The 27,569-nt window shown below is 38.2% G+C and overlaps 2 protein-coding genes across 3 annotated transcripts; one reads left to right on the forward strand and one right to left on the reverse strand.

Moving 5' to 3' along the window:
- Nucleotides 1–2,562: 2,562 nt before the first annotated feature.
- Nucleotides 2,563–19,217, reverse strand: LOC140230727 (alkaline ceramidase 2-like). Of its 2 annotated transcripts, XR_011901406.1 has the most exons (6): nt 19,113–19,217; nt 12,680–12,791; nt 9,208–9,464; nt 8,433–8,570; nt 6,331–6,727; nt 2,563–3,003 (listed from the first exon to the last, which is right to left on the reverse strand). XR_011901406.1 is itself a non-coding variant. In XM_072310867.1 (5 exons), the coding sequence occupies exons 2-5, from the start codon at nt 12,767–12,769 to the stop codon at nt 6,409–6,411; spliced, it is 804 nt and encodes a 267-aa protein (XP_072166968.1). In that variant the 5' UTR covers nt 12,770–12,791; nt 19,113–19,217; the 3' UTR covers nt 5,330–6,408. The 2 variants fall into 2 exon arrangements, 1 of the variants encoding a protein (XP_072166968.1); XM_072310867.1 differs by lacking the exon at nt 2,563–3,003 and having other exon boundaries at nt 5,330–6,727.
- A 5,308-nt stretch (nt 19,218–24,525) lies between these two features.
- LOC140230728 (transmembrane protein 186-like) lies at nt 24,526–27,346 on the forward strand. The gene is made up of 2 exons (XM_072310868.1): nt 24,526–24,734; nt 25,537–27,346. Exon 2 carries the CDS (start codon nt 25,568–25,570, stop codon nt 26,339–26,341), a length of 774 nt encoding a protein of 257 aa, XP_072166969.1. The 5' UTR covers nt 24,526–24,734; nt 25,537–25,567; the 3' UTR covers nt 26,342–27,346.
- Nucleotides 27,347–27,569: the final 223 nt, after the last annotated feature.

Genomic DNA, 27,569 nt, shown 5'->3' on the forward strand with positions numbered 1-27,569 from the left:
TCTGAGCTGTTGACAAATGCCATGTTACTCAAATTCAATTGGGTTTTACACAATTGCAACTGATGTCACCAGAGAAAAGTGTGAGTTGAATGTGAGAGAAAAAGAAAATGACATTACCACAAATCAACATCTCTTCCAACATACTTATATGGCATACAATTCAGATTAGGTAAGCAGAATGCTTGAGCAATATCTTTTTGGCCAATTTTCATATGATGTAGTACAACTTTGCTCACAAAAATATTCAGATACATTTTTGTAACAGTTGCAAATTCTTCCTCCAACTTCTAGTATGCCAAAGAATGTGACAGACTAAATAAACAAAAAACACCATTATTTGATATAGATAAAGTAAATTCATTGAATGCGATAAATCTACTTAGGAACTGTATTGCTGCATTACATTTTAAAGCACATCTCAAATAACAAAATAAAACTTGACTATAGCAATTGATATTAAAACTTAATAAAAATATTCGAAAGAAGCTTACAATATAATACATGCATTTCAGGACAGCCATTAGATAAGCTTGATATATGAATGACAGCTAGTACCACATGGTCTTCTATTTATAATTACTTCACTGCATGTAAAATCACACAACTCTTCTGAAAATTGGTGCCAACCTTTCGATGTCAATACAAAATATTTACCTCTGAAATTTTTAGCTGTCAACACTACAGTCTTTATTGGAGGAATGACCATCCACACCTTAATCACACAATGGTCAATGAGCTGGTCATGACTTTCAGAAATTTCATAGTTAACCTTTATGCCAAATGTGTTGAGGTTCATATGCAAAGCATCAGAAACTCCTTCGAGGGAGTTGTAGAGTCTGTGATGGTGTTGGACTCCTTCTTCTTGGGCTGGCTGATCTTAACGAAGGCCCACGGAGGATAGATGCAGTTCCAGAGAGCCTTTTTGATGTCAAGTTTTTCTCCCTCTACTACTTGCTTATCGACAGTCACATGATCAAGGCAAAGACAGGTCATTCCACAGATGAAGGCTATAGCGTCAACAACTGAAAATTTGGGAGGTAAATACCTTGTATTGAGATCAATAGTTTAATGTCAATTTCAGATGTTTTCCAATAAAGATGAGCTTCTACTCTAACACAGAAATATCTGAAGATATCTTGAGTGTCTATATACCACTTAAAGCTGTAGCTCTACTACAGTCTACTATCAATCATCAATAATCACTGTACCACAAAAAGAACTACTCATCCACTTCGTGGAACTTGTATATAATTTTCACTGGCATGGTGCCATATCAAGATTAGCGCATACACCTTAAACTCACAGCAACAAGACTGCACCATTTAGTACATACAGTGCGTAGCAGAATACATGATTTACTATCATAAATACTAAATGCTATCTGACCATACAATGCTCTTCTGAGATCACAAATTTCACAGTGGATGTACATGAAGGTGTGGAACGATCACAAATAAATTAGCATCACACAAAACTGAGCTGGAAGAGGTGTTTTTGAAATGATAAATTTTTTTCTCAGTTGATTTCAGCTGCACTCCACCTATGTAAATCATACATATCATACAAAAGAACATGATGAAAACTTGTTTTGTGATCTTAGCTGCATAAACTGTCAAATAACAGCACTACATCCTGTGCACTACGCTTTTGTCATTGCCACCTTTTGAAACCTGGAAAAGCTGAAAAGATTTTGTTGGTGGGGATATATATTCAGGTATCAATTACATTACATGTATATACCGGTACATACTTTTTTCCCCTGCTAATAAGCTATTCTTGGAGATACAGTGTACTCACAGTTAATATGTCTCTCACCCAGTGATATTACTCAAGTAAATACCCAAATGCAGGGGGCTATCATACAGTGCTGTCGTCACACATTAGAATAATTAATTTGTCATTGATCTTCCAGAAACACAGGGAGAGTTGGCAGGCCTAGTTTATCTATGAGTAGACCTTCATACTGTCGTAAGAAATGACATGCAAGGGTGTGAAATTGCAGTGGTCTAAAATATACCAGAGAAATGATGTAATGGTAAGCAAATTAATGCCTGAAACGTGAAAGCCTCTTTTGGGATAACATAAATCCTGATGTGTGAGCTAACACCAAAACCTTCATTTCAGGTGGTGATAACCACATTCTGTTAAAACTACTTCAACATTCAATCAGGATCTGAGAACAGGTACATCAAGAAACACTTGACTATCTTCTACTACACATTTGTCAGCACTGTCACTGAGGCACCCACACATACGAATCTGTTACCTAAGCAAAGCTGCCAAATGCACAGCTGGAACATGTACTCCTTGTTATGCTGACACGATTCTACATTTGTTTAAATGTGAAACTTGCTGGGTCGAAATGGAACAGCTGACACATGTACAGGACAAAGTATGTCCAAACCCCAAATATGCTTACTACCCAGCAGACACATAATGTTTTCAGAACGTTTCCGAAACGGTTTTTTTTTAGGTTCCGTACGTCTTCGTATAAAATGGACGCTTTGACAAAAAGTCCAAATAACGAACTTATCGTTTCAAGAATGTTCAGAAAATGTCCAAATGTTAGCTGGGTAACAGCTGTTTTCACAGCTTAAACCACAAACTGTTACATTGTAACCATGAGTCATTTTGTTATACATAATATTCATCAATATTAGCTGCCATAATATACTTTGCCATAATAACATCTACACAGCCTGCCAAATATGGTAATAATGACAATAGAAATATTTTTTTTTTCTTTTACATTGTTTTTATTGAAGTTATAAACTGATCCATGGACTTTTGTTACAGAGGTTATCTGGGACTTTTTGATGGTGTAGACAAGCACACATTTCTTATTCTCTGGCAATGCCACATGGTTGGGACCCACTAGGTATGTCCACCTACTCACCCAATCTGATTTTCACTAAGTCAACGCATGTTTGCTATATGAACGTCACGTCGTTATGTCACTGCTCCAACCCGGCCAGATTTTTACACGCGACGACATGATTCATCCTAAAATTGAGATACACAATTTGTAAGCATGAATTCTTTCGTGGAAGCATTCTTGATTCTGGTACTGAACTGCTAGAGAACATGAAGCATGCACAGTTTCTTTAAATGACATCACCACGTCGCAGTCCGCTTTGTGGACATGCTAATCGAAAAGTCCTTATTGCACCTGAACAACACTGTAACCACGTGTAAATGTGCCATGTGAGTATATTGCTTGCTGTCTTCATTATACACATCTTGCACTGCGGCGTCACTCCAACCCCTCTCTTCAAAATCACAATCACATGTGTATGATACAAAATAAGTTTGTATATAATGCATTGTACACATCACCACAAAACACGTCCACACAAGAAAATCTTGGCATTTGCATGCAATGCACATCTAGTTTTGCACAAATGCACTGCACTCGACATGCAGCATTTACTACTCCTACAGATTGCGGCAAGAAAAATGAACTTCAAAACAAACATGCCTTTCCATTTTGTATCTCTTCCACATACCAATACTGTTTATTTGTTGCTTTCTAAGTTTTCATTTTGTCACAATATGGCAAGATCATTATGGACAGCAAATATAATAAGGTAAAAACTGAGAATAAAATATACAGAATTTAGATTTGAAAATTACTGGAAGGGTTACCTTACAAAGTAAGAAGCAGGGGTATTTGTTGAAATTCAAATAATATTAGAGAAGACATAAATATATGCAAATGAAAAAAATTAGCAGACACTAGCCTGAGTTTTACTGCTAGCAGATAATTGAATACCAAGAAAATTAATACAAAACTTTATAGGTAAACAGAATACAGACTGCACTGTCACACAGGATGTTGAAGCAGCATTGATTCAAGCTTCAACCACCACAGGATTATGGTCAGGGCACCGTTTCATCAAAGTTGTCAGCCCTGACAAGTTGTCAGTCTCTGACAATTACCATAGTAACAGTCAGTGACCAGAGCTTCTCAGCAATTCAAAACCAAGGATTTTACTGAAATTTTCAGAGACTGACAACTTGTCAGGGCTGACTAAATTGATGAAATACCCCCCAGGTCTTTCATGAAACAGTGCCCAGAACTGCTTTAAGCTTCCTCCTTTTGTCGTATGTTGCCAACATTGTCTCCCCCCCCCCCAAAAAAAAAAAAAAAAAAAAAATAATAATAATAATAATAATAATGATAATAAATAAAAAAAAAGATAAATTAATTAATTATTAAAAAAGAATATGCCTGAATAGCATTTTAAACATCACTTGTGATCAATATCTGTAATTCTGTATCAGACTGCAAGCATATTGCACTCGTGTAAAAATCAATTAAGCCCTCAAGATAAACATGAAGGGACATCTATCAAGTTCTACATTTTTCTTCCTTTTCATGACTATGTGGGCATGAGATTGAAAATATCATCTAATACCAGTACATGTATTCATCATCATCCATAAACACTAATGACAAAGGTAATATATACTGACTAATGGAAGAGATGTATAACACAGGGGAAAAATATAGACTGATATTTTACACACTGATATATCATGGCATGATTTCAATTTGTGCTGCAGAGTAAGGGTACTATGAGAAACTGTTGCGTAGTATCAAAAACTGTTGATATGATTGAATTGAGTAATACTTGATCGTGATAGTGCTAGAGAGGTATATCAAATATGAAAACTTACAGAGAAACTCTCCTCTGTGATAATGACAATTGAAATACACACACACAAAAAAAAAGAAGAAAAAGTATGATCAAACGAGACGAGTGAAAACTTCATTGAACTTGGGCAAAAAAAAAGTTGGCAATGGTGGCAATTTTTCATGATTTTTCAAGATTGAACTTGGGCAAAAGAGTAACAAAGGTATCCATTTTTCAAAATTTTACCAAAAAGTCCAAGCACATCTCTAATCCCATTCATTTGCCCACAATCTTTACTAAATTTCTTTATCAGTGCTAATGCAAGAAGTTATGTCCTTCACATGATTTTTTTTTTAATTGTTCTGCAATTGTTACAATTCTAATTTTAATATCAACGATGATTTGTAAAGGGAAACGGGTGAGAGCTACTGAATAATTGACAAAAAACAATGATTTTATTTCTTTTTTACAAACCAATTATAAATACGGCAAGAATATCATCCCCTTGGTATATTTGTGTCTGCAATTGTGACTGTTGATACCACTCTTTAGGGAAAACATTTTTTTTAAAGACTTCAAGAAGCCACAACTTTGTTGTTTGCTTTTTTTTTCCAATTCAGTTGAGATTTTGTTCTTCTGCTGGTTGGAATCATGATTTTTTCAGTTGAACTTTGACACACAGTGACGTTTCCTTAAATTGACAGTGTCATACTTCACTCATGCCACATGACACACTAATAATTGCATAGTACTGACTTACACTACATTCTTGTATTTACATAGGACAGGTGTTGTTCATATAGAGAGGAATGTTCAACCATGAATGATAGCTTGCTTCAAACAAATACACCCTTACCGAACAAGTTTTTAAGTAAAGATAGATGATACACTCTATTTGGTCTGCCAGCACAGTGTACAATACATATATATTGAGATGTCAGTTATCAAATTGATACCTCATTGGTTTTTTATTCATTTGTTTCTGTGCAAGCTTGTTATATGATTACAAAAGAGCAGTTCATGACATATATATAATTCGTGCATACCTTCATAACAAAAACCTTTTCCTGACAACCAGTAAGCTTGCCAGAGGCTTGCCTGAGGTTAGCCTTACACAGCAGAAACTAAAATACTAAATGAATTTCAATTATTGATATGCACTGAGTATGAATGAGTGGATGGAATAGATTGCTACCAGCTCCTCAGAGAAAAGATATTCATAAAGTTGAATACACTATCAAACTGGCCTTTTAGAACCGAAAAATGCAAATCAAACACCAAGAATCAATCTATCACACATAAGGGTAATCACCATTCACTTATGAGATGCAAAACTACATGATTGCATCCACAAGTGTGTAAACAAAAGCATTATTTTCTGAGAATCAATGCCTGTTCTGGTTCTTCATCAACTATTTACACACAGTAAGACCTGTGTGTGCATGTAATTCAAAGACATTTTGCTGAAGTATCGAAATAGCAAGGAAGACTGCACTGGCGCTATTATGCTAAAGCAAACATTGCGATGCAAGTACTCTTTGAGCGGGCATTGTAAATATGCTGACAAAGTTTGCCAAGTGATTATTTCTTGCGATGATCAATCACTTCACAAAGGGATTGGATTTTGACCTCTACATCAAATTACTGTTGCACAGCAAATTATACATTATCATTTTTTTTTTTTCCTGCATACTTTGATATGGGTCTCCTTTCCTTTTTGATCAGCCTTTGCTTGCAGCATTCCATTTTGGCATTCTTGTCGCGAGGTTACCTAGTCACCAGCAGGCTTGCTTCCAGCGCAGCGCAGGGTGACGTAGGGGATGCCCGCATTCACCCACGAGTCCTTGGGCCAGTAGCGCAGGACGGGCCCCATCTCGGGGCACTCGTTCATGGCGTCAAAGTAGGCAAAGAGCACGCAGGCCGTGTAGGCAGAGATGAAGACCATGATGTGCCAGGCGCAGTGCAGGTACGGCATCGACATCCACTGCCAGAAGTCGCACAGGAAGCGGTCGCTGAGCCAGCAGCCGACCGACACGATCCACAGCACGGCGCATGTCCGCCCCAGCTTGGCAACACGTGGACACTCCGTTCTGTTTTAAAACGAAAACAAAACAAAGCAACACTCGACTGATCAGCAGATGAAAAATACATGCACTATTACTAGTATATGTTTGAAAGCCTTTAATAAAACTATTCTCTTATTACTACATTCACAACTTTTTTTTTAATCCTCCTGATATATAATGCTCTTGATACGAATAATGAGGAATCAGAAAGAGGGACATTTGGTGAATGTTGCCTACATACAATGTACCTGTTATTCTACATGTGGCATAAAATACATAGCAAATAGGCTTCTACATCTTGTATGATAATGCATAATACTTTCCTTTAACTGAATGGGAAATACCAGTAAGTTCAACTTTCAGTGGACCTCCCACAATGCATGTTATGGTACTTTATCTACTGCTCCACTTAAAGCTAAAATGCAGGAAGTCTTTGATTTCACTGTCAGAACTGACAACTGACATGGTCCAGTGACCAAACTGGAACAAAATGCTGGCTCTCATGCTGTGCAGCCAAACATGAGGGTAGGGGCCATTCACAGGCAATGTCCATGGGAGGAGAGTCACTAAGACCCACCCTTACCTCCTACCAGACCTAATCCTTCCACTGGCTTTTCAATTCTCTTTTTCGCATAAGAACTGGTTGGGGCTACTATTAAATGCATTGTCTACTCATCTGGCGCTTAAGTTTTTGTAAAGCTATATAAAAAACAAATAAAACACAACAAAGTACTGTAAGATGTGTGCTTTTCTTTCACAATAATGTGATGTCATGAAATGAATCGGGAGGTCCAGTATGACTTTGGTAAGGAGTCCTCTTAAAGATTTCGAGGAAAATATCGCGTGTATAGAAATATGTCTTTCTCAACCTCAATAGCATATCATACTCGCATTACTTTATCACAAATACTTATAACTTTGTTGCAGGCTGTTATTCAACTTCTTGTTGCCTAATTTAGTTTGTGCAATATTTATTGTCAAATTCCAATTCCAAAACAATATCAAATGAAGCGGGTGCCTGCACACCATGGTCACACAGTATACAGTAACCTTCTCTGTGGTACACATAGTTTGGGTCTCTGTAATTGGCCATTCCAAGGAGAAACATTATTTAGTATATCAGGTATCTACATTAATGAAAAATCTTTAAATATGGTCATATGGCTATGGGGCCAAAACTACATCTACATGAACACAGTTTCAAATCAAATTAAATTTCTAGTTTGACAAGTGGTACAGCAAAGGTGGTTCCAATTTGCAAAGCTCAGTGGGGATGTCCTACACAATGTTATGGATATTCAGTAATCAGGTCAAAATATCACACTATCTGATCTATGTATCCTGGATTCATTCTGATATACAACAAAATTAATCACCTTCAAAAACAAGCAAACACAAACAACTGATCATTGCATTAACCCAGTTTCAACACAAATGATATGTAGCAGTGGTACATGTCTTCTTGCATAAGGATAATTTTGGTGATCTTAAAACAAATTTATTTGATTTCCCCATCTCACCTTCTCATAATTATTGAAGAGTGTGAATAAACACCTTCTAGAACATACACAAGAAATCATTAATCTACTGAGAAAAAAAAAATCACATTAAACTCTGCTCCATATACTGTACAAACATTGTTTATTTAGTGGCATAATAAACTAATAGTCAATGCAGTGACTCTCCCTTCTCCTCACAAGTTCTTTTGTAGTCCGTATGACAGTCATACCTTCTAAGTTCCAAGACCAGGACTACAATACAAGGACCGATGAAGGCCATCATGACAAAGGAGTTGACAGCAGGTCTTATGAGGGCCAGACCAGTGCTGGCAAGGGTGAATAGCAGCATTATCATCTTGAACTTCTTCCTACAACACAAAGGAGAACAGAGAAAAAGGTGATTATAATTACAACTTTAAATAATTAACCCGACATTCAAAACTAGAAGTTGCATGAGACAAGACTTGGAACAAACTTATAGTACTCTTGATACTGACTCATTGTGTGAAGTTTTTAACTGGTGTTTTGTTGAATGATATGCAAAAAGGAAAAAAAATAAATGTATTAGTTACAGATTATCAATTCTGCTGCCTTAAATGAAGAACGTACCACTCAAACATGCATGCTACACCACTTACTATACTGGCATGAAATTGTGTTGTATATTATTTGTCATCAGAAACTACGTAGGGGAGAACTTATACCTCGGAGAGAATATGTTTCACTGGCAACTCTTTCCTTACAGCAAAGTATCAATGGAAATTTGAGCAAAGATTTGGCATGGAATTGTAATTTTTGTGAAATAAAGTAATCATGTCTGCGAGTGTGGTTTACATGTACTGGCCCCCACAGACAATTGCATGAGAACAAATTCACATGAAAGGATAAATTCAACAGATCCATACATCGCTACATGTCTTTCATATTCAAAGTGATTATTTCATACCAACGAAGGAAACCCTGTTCACATGAACAAAAACTAAAAAGGAGAAGAGAATATTGTACCTGCTGCCTTTGATGTTGGCAGGGTAGTACCGGCGGGGGTACCAGAGGGCCACCCCACAGAGGACGACCCAGATAATGGCCACTTCGTCCAGCAGCTGGCCAAACATGCTGAGGGTGGCGTGGAAGTAACAGGAGAAGGTGCCCACCACCATGAGCAGTACCCACATGATGTTGATGTGCCAGTTGAACCAGAGGGCGTACTGGCGGAAGAGGTACAGCAGGAGGGGCGGGATGACAAAGAAGAGCACATTGCTGATCTGCGATGTGGAAAATGGATGCGAAATGGTTTGGTTGAGAAGAGGGTGTACTAATGGAGAGCAATAAACCCGTTAACCCACATCAGGGTACCGTTTCATGAAAGTTGTTAGTCTCTGACAATAACCATAGTAACAGTCAGTGACCAGAGCATCTCAGCCAATCAAAACCAAGGATTTTGCTGAAATTGTCAGAGACTGACAACTTGTCAATGCTGACTAAATTGATGAAATACCCCCCCAGGTCTGCACACCAACCATACACAAACACCTACACATACAAACACATTGTAAGATAACAATCCACTTTCCCAAAGAGCGAATACACACCAACAGTTTTCAAAATGACTAGTAACCCCTACTGGCAAAGAAATGATGAAACACAGGCAAGTTATGTACATGTATCGCCAAAGGAAAAAAAAGTTTGTATTTACATGTACAAATATTGTATGATAAATCACTGTCATCCAAGATCTATTCAGTGATTACAGCATTTAACAAAGTTGAACAGCTGCATCACTCCTTTTTCACCTACACCATGGGGTATCCCATGTGGCCTCTGCGGGGGGTTGTGCAAACAACAGGATATCCCGTATCTGGGCCCATATGGGTTAAAAGTCCATCTATTCATTCGATCTTCACCAAAAACATTCAGTAGGCCTTGTGTAGAGCTAGCTGGATTTATGAGTTGAATAAACTCAAGCAAATATGGGATGCCTGAGTAAAGATTTGAGCAGGATTTGACAAACATGTAAAAAGTTGTACCCATTTTACTTTAACTGGTCATGTGACATCTAATATGTGCACCATGACCACCTAGGGGGTCAATTGATTAATACTGCATGTGCAGCGCCCCTCCTTTGGTTTGAACATTATATGCATTGCACTTCAATGCCAACAAGTAACATTTTCACATGTGGGCATGATACAGTACATTTAAGGACAAAAATACACTCCATAATCATTTATGAAGAAGTAAATTCCTCCACACATATCCATGGAAAAGGGGGAAAACCCCAACACTTATACAATGCATTCAAAGTTTACTGTGGTGGTTTTTCATAAGAGCCTTTAGGGTAAAACTCTGAGGGTGTAAGAGTTCAAATACTCTAAATACATACATCAGCCAGCCATTTTATTTATTCATTTGTCTATTATCATCATTATTGTTATTCTTATTGTTGTTGTTATTATTATTATTATTATTATCATTATCATTATTATTAATTTATTTGTCTATTATCATCATTATTATTCTTATTGTTGTTATCATTATTATTGTTATTATTACAGTGTATTATCATCATCATCATCATCATCATCATCATCATCATCATCATTATTATTATTATTATTAATACTATCATTAGATGTATGTACATATATGTATGTATGTACCCCGGGTATACATCACATAATATGTGAGACTGTTATTCATGATTTCCTAGGCCACAGGAATAACGGCAGATTTCTTGTTTCCACACCGTTGATCATCCTTATACAAACATTGCTTTTGTTATAACATGTACCTTTATCTGTGACAGTTTGTATGAGGAAGCATTTACGAAGAAATTTAGATTGAACATAGTGATTGGATGTATTCTAGGAGAGTTGCGGCTGCCTCCTTGGTCTACATTAATCCTGTAGCATTGCACAATTATGCGTATATCAGACAAATTGTTCAAATTTGACTATGAAGGAATATTATACAGGGGTCTGAGAACATATTGCCGTTAGCTTTCAGCTTTATTCATTTTTAAAGATTTATCAACATTTCTGTCATTCTATACATAGGGCCTACATGGGTATTCATACTTGCTCTCGTTACATTGCAAATATCGACTTCTGTATCACAAAAATCAATTCCCTTGGGAGATATAATTCTCACCATATGTTTGTATGTCAGTATATGCAGCCATACAGGCACCACAGGGGTGATGATTTATCATCACAGCATGTCAAGATCAATAATTACACAGTCGTTTCTTTCTCACTCACCTTCACCTGGCTTTTTCCAGGGGAAGCTATGTTTTAGGTTTGTTTTTATCTATTTTGAATATTTACATTGGGTCTGTCAGAAATGTCAACTGCTATATCATTATCTTAATTGGGAAACTAATTTATCAAGCACCTGACCTTCATGAGGCATGCATCATACTTATTTCAGGATGGTGTAGAGTTTTAACACATCTTCAAAGAATATAATGTCATTCATAAACATTTATGAGCATTGTGTACACTGCAATATACAACAGGCTATTACTTGTAGCTTGGGATGCCTGTTTCCTGAGAAACACCACCCCCCCCCAAAAAAAAAAGGAAACCAACAACAACAGCACAGAACAAAACTAAACAAAACACACCGATGAAGAAATAGATGTTTGTATTTTTTTTTTTACCAGATTATACAAACTACGTAAAATGATTTATTGCATGTGCAAAACAAACCTACAGTGCCACTAGACTGGACCAATGACTGCACATATTAAACATTGTACTCTGTGCAGCCTCTTGCTCTCAGAGTCAGTGTACAATGTACAAGCTTTTAAAAAAAAAATGCAAAATCTGCCTAAACGATCTCATTTCTTAAAGCTAAAATGGCACTATTTTTCACTGGTAGGAGTGGTACAGCAAGTCAGAATTTAAGAGAAAACAAGGAACACAGAGCAAAAGATATTTAATGCAGTGCACAAGAACTACAATACAATTTGTAATATTACATAGCTTGCTGAATATGAACAGATTTTGAAAATCTGCCAAATGATACTGTATACGCTGTTATTTTCGCCTACAGCTATTTTCGCAAATGACGAGGACATAGACATTTTCGCGAGATCTTGTTTTTGCGAATCGACGCCGACGCTTACGATAATGCTCTGTCAATTAACAGACATTTTCGCGTGTTGTTAAATTCGTGATCCAACTGTGATTCGCGAAATTCGCGAAAATAAAACCCTCACGAAAATAACAGCGTATACAGTACAACGTATAGGGCCTACCCTGATTTATGAACAGTCCATAAAATCAAATGGTTTAGTTGTACATTAAATAGATATCGTTTCTCCCTGGCTATCACAAAGGACAGACAAAAACAAACTGACAGGTGAAAATCTGATCACTGCAGCATGAAAATCACAACACGCTCCACTCCATTGACCTGGGAAAAGCTGTCAAGGAGGTTTTCCAACAAAGAAAATGATCCAAAGCGTATCACTTACCGTATTGTAAAACTCGGCTATACCAGGATATATGGCGTAGTTGTTTTCACACCAGTCTATAGCAGCGCTGCCCCTCTCCAAATTATCCATTTTCTGGTCTGATGATTGTCAACTGTAATTGACAAGATGAAAATTTATGGAGATGGATATTTACATCTAGGTCACAACTGCCAGTTTCTTTTCATTTTAGACATGAGCCTTATGGTTTATTACAGAGATAGCAATCAGCATACATAATTTGTATTTAAATGGAAAAAATGCAACTCTCAGTGTTCTATTCATGCAGGCACAAGAGCAAATCCATAAATTTTGTCATAAAGTCTGACTGAAAAATGTTAACATTATGTACAAGTATACAACAGAACAGTTATTGGCTGTGTTTATGCTTCCCCTTTTCGGGCCAGAATCAGCGTTTTGATACATGTTTAGTTCAAAATGCGGTTGCGTCCTTGCTCATTTTGATACAAACGCCGCTTCAAAACGCCGCTTCAAAATGCACAAAAAAGTGCATTTTTACAATCGGCGTTTCTGACTTATCACGTTTGACAGGGAAGCATAAACGCAACTCGCATCACATACGCGTTTAAATGACGTCATCTCCATTGCCTTTCCGGTTCACTTGAAATTCACGAGCCAGGCGAGCCAACCTTTACTGTGCTGCGAAACACAATTTGCAGGTGCTGATCCCTTGAGCTCCCTGTTGGTACATTACCGGTACTGTACATGATGACAGCCATATTAACGCATGAAGAGCTCACAACATATCATACATTCCGATTTTGTCAACAATTTGTCGGTAAAATAAATACTCGTATTTCCTATCATTTTCTACAGTCCATGTACGTGTGTATTAGTAAAGCAATCAAAATTATATTAGACATGCTACGGAACAATACACACACTCAGGCCAAAACTTTCAAAAAGCGCGCACCCCAATTTGATCTGCCTCTGCTGAGGTCAGTGTTGTAATCGCAAACGCTCTTTGCAAGGTTGAAGAAAGCGGGCATAAACAGTGCTCTCTTGAACGGCGTTTTGAATCAGCGTTTTGAATCAGGGTTTCAAAACGCTGATTCTGTCTTCGCAAATTGAGCATAAACACACCCATTGTCTGATGATTCTTGGTATGGCTTTGCATCATATTTAACTCAATAAAATCTACAAGTGTACAATATTTGTGTGTGTGTGTGTGTGTGTGTGTGTGTGAGTGTGATATAAAGATAATGCAAAACTTGACTGGGTATCTTTGATAAATTGCTTTTAAAAGCAGAGATTATCATAATTGCTAATACCACAACTCTGTGTAATTCCTACAGTACAGAAAAAGAACAGTCTGATATTACATACATGACTGTACATACACAATAAGTCTGTAAGACCCCACCGCAATCTAATAGGGTCTACACTATGATGTACATTTAATCGAATTTACATATTCTAAACACTGCTTGACAAACAGTGGCCACAGCTGTGTGTTTTCATTCATTTACATAATTGGAATCAATATCCAACAGACATACCCAATATGAGACCACTTGGTTGAATGTTATGATATTACATAAAAACACAAAACAAAATGTGTTGGCTAGATACTTGTGGCTGGAGATGTAAAATAATAATTAATCTCTTGAAAGTACAGTGCATACTGTAAAACAAGGAATGTTCGCGTGCATTTTAATTTCGCGAATTTCATGAGATCCAAGATTTGCGAAATCAAAATGCACACGAAAGTTCTCGTCTACACTATATGCATTGAATGTTAGAGGCAACTTGTGTGAATATTTCATGCTGCGAAAAAGGCCGCCGGCTCCAATTCGTGAAAATTTCATGCCACGAAAATATTGTGTTTTACAGTAACTTATAAAGTGAAGTTTTCACTCATTGATGCTGGCTAGAGTAAGACCAAACAGATGGAGTTTGTCAAAATAGTGTTTAACAAAAGGTTTATCTTACAGTGTATCTTTATCACTGAGCTGAAGTGAGTAGAACACAAGTCCTTTTTAAATATTGCCAATTCTAAGATAATGCGAAAATCTTTTCTTGAGAAAAGAAAAAAAAAAATGTTCCCATGTTCATTCAAACCAGACGCTCCACATCCTGTAAGTTTAGTTCAAGTTCAAATTTATTGCAAAGTTGGTATCCTGTTGTACACGTGTATGTATGTAGTTCTTAGGACTACAAGTACATTGTACATGTAGGAGTTAATGTGTCAGATCTGAATTATAAAACATCTCTTATTGAGCAAATTAGATAGGCCCTTGTAATCAGTAACAAAGCATGTACTGTACATTATTCATATTAAGTTTGGTCACAATTCCTGTTGATCTCTCAAGTACATCGCACCATTACATTTTTTAATTTTTTCCTCCCATCCAATCATTATTTCTTGCATTCCTTGTCAGGAAGATAATTTCAATCTTATTGTTCTCATCTTAATAGGGACATCAGACTTGAACTGGACTGTATGCAGTTCATTGCTAATCAGTCAGTTCTAGAGCTCTGCACAATTGAAGAACTCAAGAAATATGATGTTAACACATGGACAGGAAGTGAACCACATGCAGGAGAAATATTGCATCAAAATGCAGCTGTTTTAAAAGACTTAACACGGTGCTGCTAGGGTGCTGAGAAGGGCTTGAGCTACATGTAAATGTACACTGCAACTGCAGTGGATCATTTTGTGATACTGTACTCATTGAAACACAGTTCATTCACAGGTCATTCCAGTCTATTTTTGTCAGTGTAGCATGCAACGTGCATCAGCAACATCGCAGTCTCTATCAAATCTGTGAACTCATGTTAACTTGATGGGGTTTCAGTATGAGTATACACACTCAGACAGCATGGGTCAGGTTTAGCCATTAATAATTCAAATTACAGTGTACTTTCAAATACATGTAATACTACAGGTGTACATGCTACCTTGACATTTTGAAATGAATACAGTGTACATGAAGATAAATTTCAGTAAAGCATTTAGATTATAATTTGATATTGATATTTACTTCCGCCAAGGGAGGAGGTTATGTTTTCTTTACCGTTGGTTTGTTTGTTAGTTAGTTAGTTTTTTTGTTTGTCCGTGTGCAAATTAACTCAAAAAGTTGTGCATGGATTTGGATGAAACTTGCAAGAAAGGTTAAGAATGACACAAGGAACAGATGATCACATTTTGGTAGTGATACCGAAATTTTTATGGATTTTATGAAGGATTTTCAATATTTTGGCAGGAAGGGTCAATGAACTTGGGAGTTCAAGCTGCGCATTTTTGAGGTTTTCATACGCGCACTAAAGTGCGTGCTCTAGTTTCTGCTAGGGCGAGGCGCGCCGCACAGCTGAGGGTTTATGACATAACAACTTAGGCTTCTATATTGGGAAATCGGACAATTTTTCAGCACGCATACATATGGGTGGAAATCACTGATCTGTGCTATGGAAGAGCAAGATCATCATTGGAAAGTAGCTGCTTGGCGGAGGTCTACGCTCTCAGAGTGCTTTTCTAGTTTCTTCTTTACCGGTAATTCTTTTTTAGAATTATATGAATATGTAAGATTACGTACGGATGGGTATCTCAACAGCATGTATTGAACACATCATGACACATCATTTTTGTTCCATGAAAATCCTACATTTCAATTTGAGCATTGTTCTATATGTAAGCCTACATGTACAATGTAATTATACATGTAGATTTCTCATTTGTGCACTTCATGTGCTTTGGGGATAATCACAAAATATTGGATGGTAATGACTATGTATTCAAAATATTGCATCTATGTAACAACAAATATTCTCATAAAGATGAGATATTGGAGGACACACAACTACTGCACTTGGGAGAGGTTTTAAATGAAAGCGGTATACGTACATACACGTAACAAGCTTCAAAGTTAATTTTTCACAGAAAAGGTGAACAAGAAACAGCTCAGACAATATTGTACAAAATATGCAGATTTAATCCTGTTTAAAAAAAAAAATGGATTTAGATACTGTACGCCGTTATTTTCGCGTACAGATATTTTCGCAAATGACGAGGTCATAGACATATTCGCGAGATGTTGTTTTCGCGAATCGACGCCGACGCTTACGGTAATGCTCTATTAACAAAACGCATGGCGACAACTTCGCGTGTTGTTAAATTCGTGATCCAACTGCAATTCGCGAAATTCGCGAAATTAAACCCTCGCGAAAATAACAGCGTATACAGTATTGCCAAAGACATAGAATCACAGTATACTCCTACTCTTGTAAAAACATAAAAAAGATCAAGCATTGGCAGCTGGTATTTATAATGACAAATATTTTTCTCTCTCAAACATGAGATTTTTCAAGATTTATAAGCAGGATTATCTATTATGCTAAAGCAATGTAAAATGTGTGTATAAAGTCTCACACTCAATATGTTAGACTTGGTGACCTTGGAAAATCATGAAATGATTAAAATGCAATGTACCTGGTTTTATAAGATATGTCACTTAGACTCTAATCATTTTGAAATTTGAAAATAAGAGACTGTTCTTTCCGTTATGGGACCCCTCCACATTTTTCCAGTTAGGGCCAGCATCTTTGGAACTCTTTGTCTATCAAACTTTTTATCTGTCGAACTACAGCTGTAGCATGCTTAGAATTCTTTGCCAGTAGTACATTCTTCATAAACACGTACATCTGAAAGCACATTTATACCCAAGATTAGAGCATGTAGCACCACCGATAACAGACAGCATCAATTACAAGTATTGTACCATACATCACAAAATGTAGTCACTACTAGAGTACAATTCAAACTAGTGAAGCACTCGGAGAGTGCAGACCTCCGCCAACTCATTTCCACCCATATATGCACGCAATTTCCCAATATGGAAGCCTTTTGTTTACGTCATCAGCTTCCAGCCGCACGGCACCTTGTCCGTACAGAGCACGCGTTTTAGTGCACATTAAACTTCCAGTGCATGCAGCTAGAAGTCCCAGGTTCATTTACCTAAAAATCTAAAATTGCCAAAAGATTGAAATCCTTCAAAAATCCATAAAAATTGCCAGATCACTACCACAATTGAAACATCTGTTCTTTGTTTCATTATCGACTTCTCCTGCAAGTTTCATTCAAATCTGTTCACAATTTTGTTTTAGCTATTTGGCAAACATACAAACTAACACCAATGATCGCTTAACCTCCTCTTTCCTTGACGGAAGTAATAAAATTCATAATGCTAATTTCTCTAGGGCTTGGTCTATAAATACTGGTCCTACAGTCCATGAAATGAAAGGTCTGCTTCTATACTAGTTGTTGTCTGAAAATGTCAAACCCACCATATGAGATTCACGAAGTGAAACTAGATATACTGAAAAAAAAATCTGATATTGAACAAAATACTAGCAATAGAGGAGCCCTGCTCCTAATTTACTGTAAACATCAATATTGGTTCGCATGATTAATTTTTCATGCTCAGCAGCTAACAACATATTTGCGGGTTCTTGAATTTGCGCTGCCCCAATTGTCAACCCTTTCAAAATACAGTGTACAACTGTATGCAGAGAAAATTTTTGCATTCACAGTAGTAGGCTTACATCAGCATCAGATAGGCTACTGATGTACATGGTACTGTTGATCATGCAGCAATATTAAGCTTTAGGAAGGCAGGATTTTCCAAGACTTGTCTTTATACGTTATAGAGTAAATATTATTAAATGTTTCATTCAATACTCAACCCGCACAAACTGTTTCAAACACTACTATTTCCACATACCATCAAAAACACAAGGACTTGAACTCATTACCACCCGACATCCAGAGCATAGTCAACAACGACACTTTTAAACTACATACAACCAACTTGTTCCGTGAACAGAGCAATATTGTGCACTCCTTCACTCTTCCTCCCCATTTGGTTCCAGACTGGGGTTCCGGATGGAATGTTGAGGAGTATTTCAAAGAGGAAGAAGGTTGAACAGTTGTATATGAACCCTGTCCCTGGCTATTGTACCTGGTACCACACACAGTAGATCTAGTAGAAACTTGTTCTAGATCAAGAATAACCCCGGGACGCTCCTTCACACAGTTACGTGACAGCCCGAACGGAAAGCATTCCGGCTGGTCGCAGTTAGATGATCTTGAGGGCTAGAGACTACATGAGTACACTGCTTTGTAAAATTGTAGAGAGCTGTCTGAGCTAACGTGTTAGAGGTCAAGTGAGAAACAAGACGGCGAAGGAGGGGGAGGAGGGAAGGAAGGAGAAAGAAGATTAGACTTGTTTGGAGAAAAGAAGAAAGAGAATTGCGGGGAGATCAATACTACAATACTCAATACAGGATCAATTGTGACTTTCGTGTCATTCATTTCATGGGCGCAGAAAGATGTCAGGGAGGATGAAGACAGAGGTAGTGTGATGAAAGAGAAAAAGGAGAAACAAGCCACACAGTGCACAACTGCCGTGATTTTTACCTGGGAGAGCTTGCTAGAGATGAAACTTTGAAAGAGTCGAAACCCGCAGAGCCCAGCCAGTGGCTAAAAACCCCGCAAGAACTGCACAGCACACTTTCCGGCGACTAAGTCCTGAGTAACCAGCCAAACCAGCAGGCCGATCGTGGGGTGCAATCTTGTAGAAATGACCAAAAATCAGACTACAGACTTTGCCCAGACTTGTAAGGCTGTATAACCGATCTAACGTGCGTAATCGTCGGTCGCATCCGTTTTCACTGTCCCCTTCACTTCCACCAGCTTTTATTGCGTCTCGTTTCCTCTCGAAATTCTGTGATCCTTCATTTTTCCTTCCACCTAGACTTTGGAGGAAGTGAGCAGAACTACGTTGATGTCTTGAATTTCTTTTGTTCAGATGTCACAGCCACAATTACACGCGTGTCGCGATTCTTGCAAAAGAGAAGTGCATTCGGTCCACTAATGATGACCGTGTCTCATGTCGCTGTCACCTGGGTCACTCTGTCAGCTGTTTTCATTCTTTGTCTGCTTATTGCGTCACATGCAAAGATAAAGGAAATTAGGGATCCCGATTAATGCGACCACAAACGATGCGGCCCATTAGCATTTGATTACGTTCTCTATACAGAGACAGGGGCACAGAGCAATATTTTGTAGTCTCTTCCCGTTTAGGCCTATGAGGTATACAGTGTGAGGGTACCAGGTATAGATTATGTACTCTTGTCCGGATTGTGGTAATGTATGGACAGTTCTTTGGGCTCAATAAAAGAGTTAAGAAATACCCTTTGAAGCATTGATGTGATGGGTATAGGCAGATCCAGTATAGAAGCCGTCATATCGCAACAAGTAGATGCACATTAATGGTTCGGGGGGAGGGGGAGCGGTTTATATTTCTGGTGCCACTTCCGAGTTTACTATGTATTATGCAAAACAAAGAAAAAAGGGCGAGCCCCCGGTCCTCCTCCATCACAATGTATGCGAAAAGTATAAACAAAGCGACTATGACTGGCCTATAACAGATTATGCAATTTCAAAAGGGAGGGGAGGAGAGGGGGAGGTTGCCGCATCCCCTCCCCCATCCCCCACACGCACATTTTTGGCTCTAAAAATAATCACAATCGTTATTGGAAAAACGATGAAATTACATCAACGATAAAGACCAGATTCTATCCAATATAGCTGAATATGCATGGGGATGTGTATAATAACTGCAGCCCCAGCCCCCCCCCCCCCTTTATTTATTTTCTTTTACTCTTTTCAAACATGGAAATGATGAGAAACGTATCGGGGATTGATTTTGGATCACAAAACCCATGCTCCAAGAGTTCCATCCGGAGATTCTTGAAGCTTCTTGAGCACTGAAGGACACATAATAGGGCCAAATCATGAAAAAAAAAAACTGCATGAGATAACTAAATAATCCGATAAGATTTACGCAGAAGGGGGAGAAGGCGCTATGTACCGAGTTAGCAAATACAGTTTCTTGTTTTTCTTGTGTTTGCTAGTAAAATGTCTTGTTATCCTACTATCATTGTAACACTCAAGTAGCCGCGGTCACCTGCTGCAATTTTTTTCCTCTAGTTTAAAGGAAACCCAAACCCAAAGAGCAATCTGGATTGAGTGAAAGCAGCAACATTAGTAGAACATACACACATCAGTGAAAGTTTGAGGAAAATCTGATAATCGATGCAAAGTTATTAATTTTTAAAGTTTTGGTGTTGAAACCGCTGGATGAGGAGACTACTAGAGGTTATGACGTAAGAGTGGACAACAATATAAAGAAAATATAAAGAAAATTCCACAAAAATTCGCTTTTCTATCATAATGAAAGCGCACTTGACTAACTGCTTTCAGAAAGCGGGTACCCTTAACATATATGTCAGTATCAAGTATGCGCACCATCCATTATTGACCCAAATATTGGGAAATTATGGAGAATTTGGCAAACGACGAGCAAACTTTGCATAAATAAGTGTTGCCATGTGACCCGATTATGGAGTCACTTTTACGCGAAACGATAGGCATATAGTGCCTCACCTCGCATTTTCCATATTATATTTTATATATATATATTTTTTTAACTTTCTTAAATGACATTTTCCCATTATGACAATTCATTCCAGCAAGAGTTGCCTCTCCGGTGGGGAGATGAACATACAGCAGGGCCGACGCAACCACTTTTTTGCAGAAGATTTAGGTTCTGGCTGCATGTTTGCCCCCGTCCGCCACTTTAGCTTCAGGGAATGATTTATAGGTCTGGTGATGCTCGTTTTGTTGTTGTTATTGTTGTTTGTTTGTTGTTTTGTCTCGCTGCTTGTCAGGCGATGTCAGTAAAGAAAACGAATTGATGTCCCTGCTCCTATAAAGTAGAGTCCCCTCACTTTAAAAAAAAAAAGGTACGGTATAGCGCCGCCCATGATGGATACCCGGCTCGGGGAAAGTATGAATGTCATGTGTGACACTTATACAATAATCATGCATCGCAAAAAATAATAATAATAATAAACAAACACAAGACGAAATGAAACAAATATTTAATCGTTAATTTACTTTCGGTATGAATAAAAAAAAAAAATATCATGACCTGATATTGGTGGGACATTTTTGTTTGGGAGGGTAGCAACTTTTCAATGAATTCATGAAAATTTCCTCGAGTGCACCTCCCTGAGTGCACCGCAACATATACTTGGCTATGATGTATACCATTGTCCTGAAATCAGGTTCTTTGTTCTTGAGAGACTGTGGATATACTGCAGAGGAGTAAAAAAAAAAAAAAAAAAAAATGTCTAATCAGAAGCAAAATTTGAAGTGACGGCCAAAGTTCACAAAAGGATCCCGCCTATGTGCGAGGGAGCAGAGCGACAGAGCAAGGGAGGGTGTGTGAGATTTTGCATTTTCAGACATGAAAATCAACGATCTGCACCGCACGGTGCACACTTTGGGTGAATATTATATCAAAGGAGTAAGTATTCAGGAAAGTGAAAACTTCTAAATAGTTGTCTATACCAGGGCTCGACACTAACGGTGGCCCGGGGCCACCAAAAACGCACGTCGGGCCACCAAAATTTCAGAAACGAAGAATTTGGTGGCCTGATCGGGCCACCAAAAAAGGTCGGATGTTTGCCTTTGGGCCACCAAAAATAAAAGTTAGTGTGGAGCCCTGTCTATACCATCAATTTCTGTCGGCGTGTGCATCATCACTGTGTACATCTAGTGGAAGGTATATGGGGTGTGCATGTATGAGAGGGGGATACCCCCTCCCACACAATCGATGGACCTTTTGCATTTTTTTTTATTGCAATTCAACAATCAGGTGCGAACGATCTTGGTAGAATATTTGGACAATTGTAAATCTCCTTTTGTATCCTATATTCTATGCATGGACGGGAGTCGATCAGGGTGGGGGATTGAATGGCGGCGATTCTAGGGCCTATCCCATATACCCTCCCATTACGAGAAGGCTTTGCATAATAATTAGAATGAAAATACCAATATATATGGAATATTTTGGGAATCGTCAATAGAAAACACTATTTATGGAAGGGAACCGAGTGAGGGAAGGATTAAAGAGGAAATCCAGTCTAGATATAAGTTAGTCTGATGAAAAAAAAAAAAAAAGTAAAATTTTACGAGTTCAACGGTAAAAATTTGACTGAAATCGGATGAAAAATAAGGCAGTTATGAAATTTTGAAGTTTTGATAATTTTTCCAAAACAGTTCTTGTATATGGGTATGAATATGCAAATGAGTGAGCTAATCATGTCATATATACCCTCACAATTTTCCATTGATTGTGTACAAAAAATGCCCAAAATTCAATCATTCTGTCATTGAAGTCACACTGAATTATGACGTTTTTCCTGGTTGAATAACTTCGCAGAATAGTCATGGCCGGCGGAACCGGGGGGGGGGGGGGGGTCTTGCCCCCTCCCCCGGCCACTCTTTTTTTTTTTTCACCATACTAAGGAATACATAAGGCCCCACCTCCACTTTTTTACCTCGGAAGTGCGAAAGTGGCACTAGAAAACCCCGGAAGTGGAATGAGAAAGAATGTGAAGACAAGACTTTTTTTCGGCTTGTCAGCTGAATAATCCCGGAAATGGAAGGAGAAAAATGAGCTGAAGACTTGTGTGTGTGTGTGTTTGTTTGTTTGTTTGTTTGTTTGTTTTTTGGTTTGTTTTTTTGTTTTTGTTTTTTTTTTTTTGCTTGTCAGCTCAAGAAACCTAGAACTGGCACCAGAAGTTGCGCTGAAGGCCTTTTTTTTTTTTTTTTTTTTTTTGAGCCTATAATAGGGCATAATTGCGTTTGAATGAATAACTGGAAATTTCAAAATTTTATGTACAAACTATATGGTAAGTTGTGAGGGAGTGACATGCTCACTTTGCCGATTGCATTTTCACATTGACTGTTCAAGAACTCTTTCCCGGCCCCCAAAATAGCGAAACTTCAAAATGTCATAACTTTCTCATTTCATCCCATTTCGATCAAATTTATACCGTTGAACTCGTAATATTTTACTCTTTCTTATCAGACTAACTTATATTTGGACTGAATTTCCCCTTTAAACAGAATGGGATATCCCCCTTTCACACGAGGGAAATTTTGCATTTTGCAACTGAAGTGACAGATTTGGTGCACAACTTGAAATATTTGGAATCTGTCAAAAGTGAATTGAGTCCACTAAGGTCAGTGACTGCGGGAGGTTGGGAGGGGTATCCCCTCTCACGGGATGGAGATTTGGCATGTTCAGAAATGAAATTAAAAGATCTGGGCCGCGTTTCATTAAAAAAAAAAAAAAGTTGATATGATAGCAACTCTTGCTGGATGGGATGGCAATTGTCATGGTAACGTCAAGAATCCAGCTTCCTGATTAGCTGTTGCTATATTAGAAGCTGCCATTTCAGTAAGAGTTGCTATCCTATTTTTTTTTTTAATGAAATGGGGCCCTGGTGCTCACTTTGGGTGATATATCTTGACAATTTTCTGTCAAAAAAGGAAGTAATTTTCACAGCACCCCCCACCCCCCCCCCCCCCACTCCCAGCGGCCTGCATAGGACTGAATCATGTTGTTGTTGTTGTTGTTCTTTTGGATTGTGGAGCTCTCTGCCGGGTGGACAATTTGCTCCAAAAAAATTATTATTCAGATATGCCTTAAATTAATTATGAAAACCTAAAATACTTTAAATTATTTACAAAAAACCTAATTACATTTATTTTTATATTTACAATGATATATATACACCGGAAGGAAAGGGGACAGGGTTCCGGAAATCATGTTGTCCATCGTTGTCGAGCTTTTATGGGTCGGATTCCATGAGAGTCGAGTTGTTATGGCCCGTGGGACAGCTGCACATGGTTCACTGCACAGTAGGCCTACATGGCGTTGTGTTGCATGCCCGATGCACTCGTCTCGTAGATCGTCGCCGTGAGATCGGCGACCTAACCCATGTCGGGCCATGTGGAACCAGGAAGGTGGAAAACGTAGAGATTCCAGTTGTATATCATGTTATAGGTAGTGATATTGCCACGCATGCTTCATGAGTTACTGTGAGCTCGAGTACATTTGGTGAAGGGACAGAAAACTTCAGTTTACTCAGCTCAGTCCGACATATCCGTAAACGTGTTAGGGTACGGTAAGTGTTAAAAACCCGTAAATTTAAACTTTGACAAAGTTTGCAATGAATGATGCGTTGAGTCCATATAGCATGTATAGAGTACCGGTAACATGAATTAATTTATTTGGGTTGAGTTCAAAATGTCATGTAGTATTTACGGATATATTTACCATAGGGAATTACGGGGGAAGAAAAACCCACAAAAACATTCAGTTAGCACTGGTTAGTTGCCAGTGAGTGAGTTTTAGCTGGAGCAGTGGAGGTAATCAAAGACGTGTTTTGATATTGATTGAGGCTGCATATCCAAACCACCACGCCCACGGCTATGACCTGTGTATTAGTCCGACCAGATGCCGTGCGAAGCTATTTATACAGCGACTGGGCTGTGTATAGTTATTTGTGAATGTGATGCAGCATGCAGTGACGTCAGTTGTTGTCCATGTCCAGTAATCAAGTGCATGACGGAAAATCTTCATGCAAATCCTCCATGCATTCAAAATATTTCAGCTGAAGTGATATCAAATATTGGCAGCACAGAACAATTTAGGCCGTTGGAGACTTGTGAACTCTTGTAAGTTGTAGAGTCTGTGGCTACTACACATTCCGTTTTGTAGTTTGGTGTTAACTTCTTTCGGAAGTAAAACTACTGTAAATTTGGAAAAGATTTTATTTTGGGTAGGGGAGCGGAAATACAGTGTATAAGTAGGTAATAATTTGAATATGGTGAGTACACTTAATGATGCCACTAAAGCAGGTGAATGTTTGAATTGCTATATTGTTGTTATGTACACCCTTTTTATACTTTCTATTGACAGAAATGCTACAGAGAGTCTGTTGACTGTAATCATGCAGATCACGATACTGCGATGTCTGACCATTACACGAGGCACCAGCCTCGCAGGAATAACAAGACAACTATCCATAGCAGGAAGGTCACAAGTGATATCTTGCAAATCATTACAGGACACGTTAAACCCCAAAGTTGGGTGTTTAATTCCAAGGACGTGTGTGCTGGATCAGATCTCAAGCCAAAACTTGATGCGATGCCAACCTGCATCAACTCTTTTCATGAGGCACCAACAGAAGCAGAATGGTGTCCCCTCCCAAGAAACTCTTCCAGAATTCATCCCCTTCTACCGCCTCCCTTCCATCGTTGGGTTGCGGGTACTATCTAGAGTCAAGATCGCCCAGACCTGTCTCACTCTTGCAATACTCCCGCCACTCGGCTACTATCACTCTCTTGGTGTGGTAGCAACTTGGCAGTTGCAGTTTTGTGTTGGCACAGCAACATTTGCCCTCTTTATGCTATATGCCATGAGCTTCTACCTTCGCAGAGTAATCGGAGCAATGTACATGCACAAAAAAGGACATGTCATCAAAGTGTCGCACCTGAGTTTCTGGGGCACCCGACAGGATCTCCTGGTTCCAGTGAACGATATTGTTCCTCTCGGTGAAGGGGGCAATAAAGACGGAGAAATTGTGAAAAAACTTGAACGATACAGCACCAAACAGACATTGTATTACACCTTGCGATATGGACGTGTGATCAATCCAGAAGCATTTGAAGAGGCATTTGGGACTGATATTGTCACTAATCCTGTTCGAGAGAAGGTCTCATGAAGGACTGACTCTCCATCTGTTTGGTGTTTTGATTCCTTATCAATTAAATGTAGCAACAAAAATTAAAAAAAAAAAGCTGCTGAAAAAATGCTGACTTAATCAATAGTGGTGAGCCAATGGAGTCAAATGGAGTCAAAAGGGGCCTGAGCTTTTGATACTAGCAGAATCTGAACCAGAGGCGAAATGACAAACTAGTAGGGAAAGCAATCACATAATTGTAAGGATTACACACAACAAGCACAGTCAAGGGAGGGCTATAGGGACACAGAACAAAGAAAACAAAAGGGGTGGGTTAGAAGTTAGGGGCTGGTAGCCAAACGGGTAAGGGAGGGGATTAATGCAAGGGGATGAACAAACAAAATGCAGAGGTGGGCCAGCGAAGATCCCAAGGGTCATAGGAGACAACCTGTGAAGGATAAAGATGAATAGGGAGGCAACATCAAAAAAAGATAAGGAACAACAGAAGGATGAAGAATAGGAAAAGAGTGAAATGGCAACAATATCAACTATTTGTGTAATGACCAGTTGATGCTTTTATGTGCCAAAGCCTCTCCATTCATCAGCAAGTGTGAATGATGTGAGTCTCACAAGTACAGTATTTGTTCCTCATCTTGATGGGACCATGATGAAAGAAACTTATTGTTTGCTGGCTTGTTATGATTTTGTTTTATATCTGAGTAAATATACATAAATGGAATATGATATTGATTGTGTGTGCAATTCTTTACACCTGTATCAAATATTTGGTTTCTTATTACTAAAATAATGTACAGAGTAGCAAATGTTGTGGAAAGATATCTAGCGGTGCAGTTTTCAAATAAATGGTGTCTATGCACGTACGTTCTGCATCATGTCTACATGAAGTGTGCATGTATTTCTCTTAATAATTTGATTGAGTTACAAATGGTTTGTAGATATGTCTGAGTATAAAAAGAAACTATGAAAACAAAACAACATTCATGACAGCTTTGCAATTACTTCAAAATAATAGTAAAGCATGTATGTATAAGGAAATAGACAAATTAATACCATTTGGTCTTCATCAGAGCTCTTGTAATTAAATTGAGTACAGTATCTTAGCAGTCCAGGGGTGCATTTCATGAAGAATTTTGTCAGATATATATATATTTTTTTTTTTCTGACAAATTTGCTCTCACCCAATAGTGCAGAGATTTCAGTAGCTTATAACAGTTTGTCAGAAAAAAAAAATCTGACAAAATGCTTCATG

The sequence above is a fragment of the Diadema setosum genome, chromosome 7 (assembly GCF_964275005.1).
Source record: "Diadema setosum chromosome 7, eeDiaSeto1, whole genome shotgun sequence".
NCBI classification, from domain to species: Eukaryota; Metazoa; Echinodermata; class Echinoidea; order Diadematoida; family Diadematidae; genus Diadema; species Diadema setosum.

Excerpts from the sequence above, each read along its gene's own strand:
- LOC140230727 (XM_072310867.1), bottom strand. The coding sequence starts at position 12,769 with ATGGATAATTTGGAGAGGGGCAGCGCTGCTATAGACTGGTGTGAAAAC. Across the intron at positions 9,465-12,679 it reads TAGCCGAGTTTTACAATACG|ATCAGCAATGTGCTCTTCTT; the intron begins GTAAGTGATACG and ends TCCACATCGCAG. Across the intron at positions 6,728-8,432 it reads CTGGTCTTGGAACTTAGAAG|AACGGAGTGTCCACGTGTTG; the intron begins GTATGACTGTCA and ends GTTTTAAAACAG.
- LOC140230728 (XM_072310868.1), top strand. The coding sequence starts at position 25,568 with ATGCAGATCACGATACTGCGATGTCTGACCATTACACGAGGCACCAGC.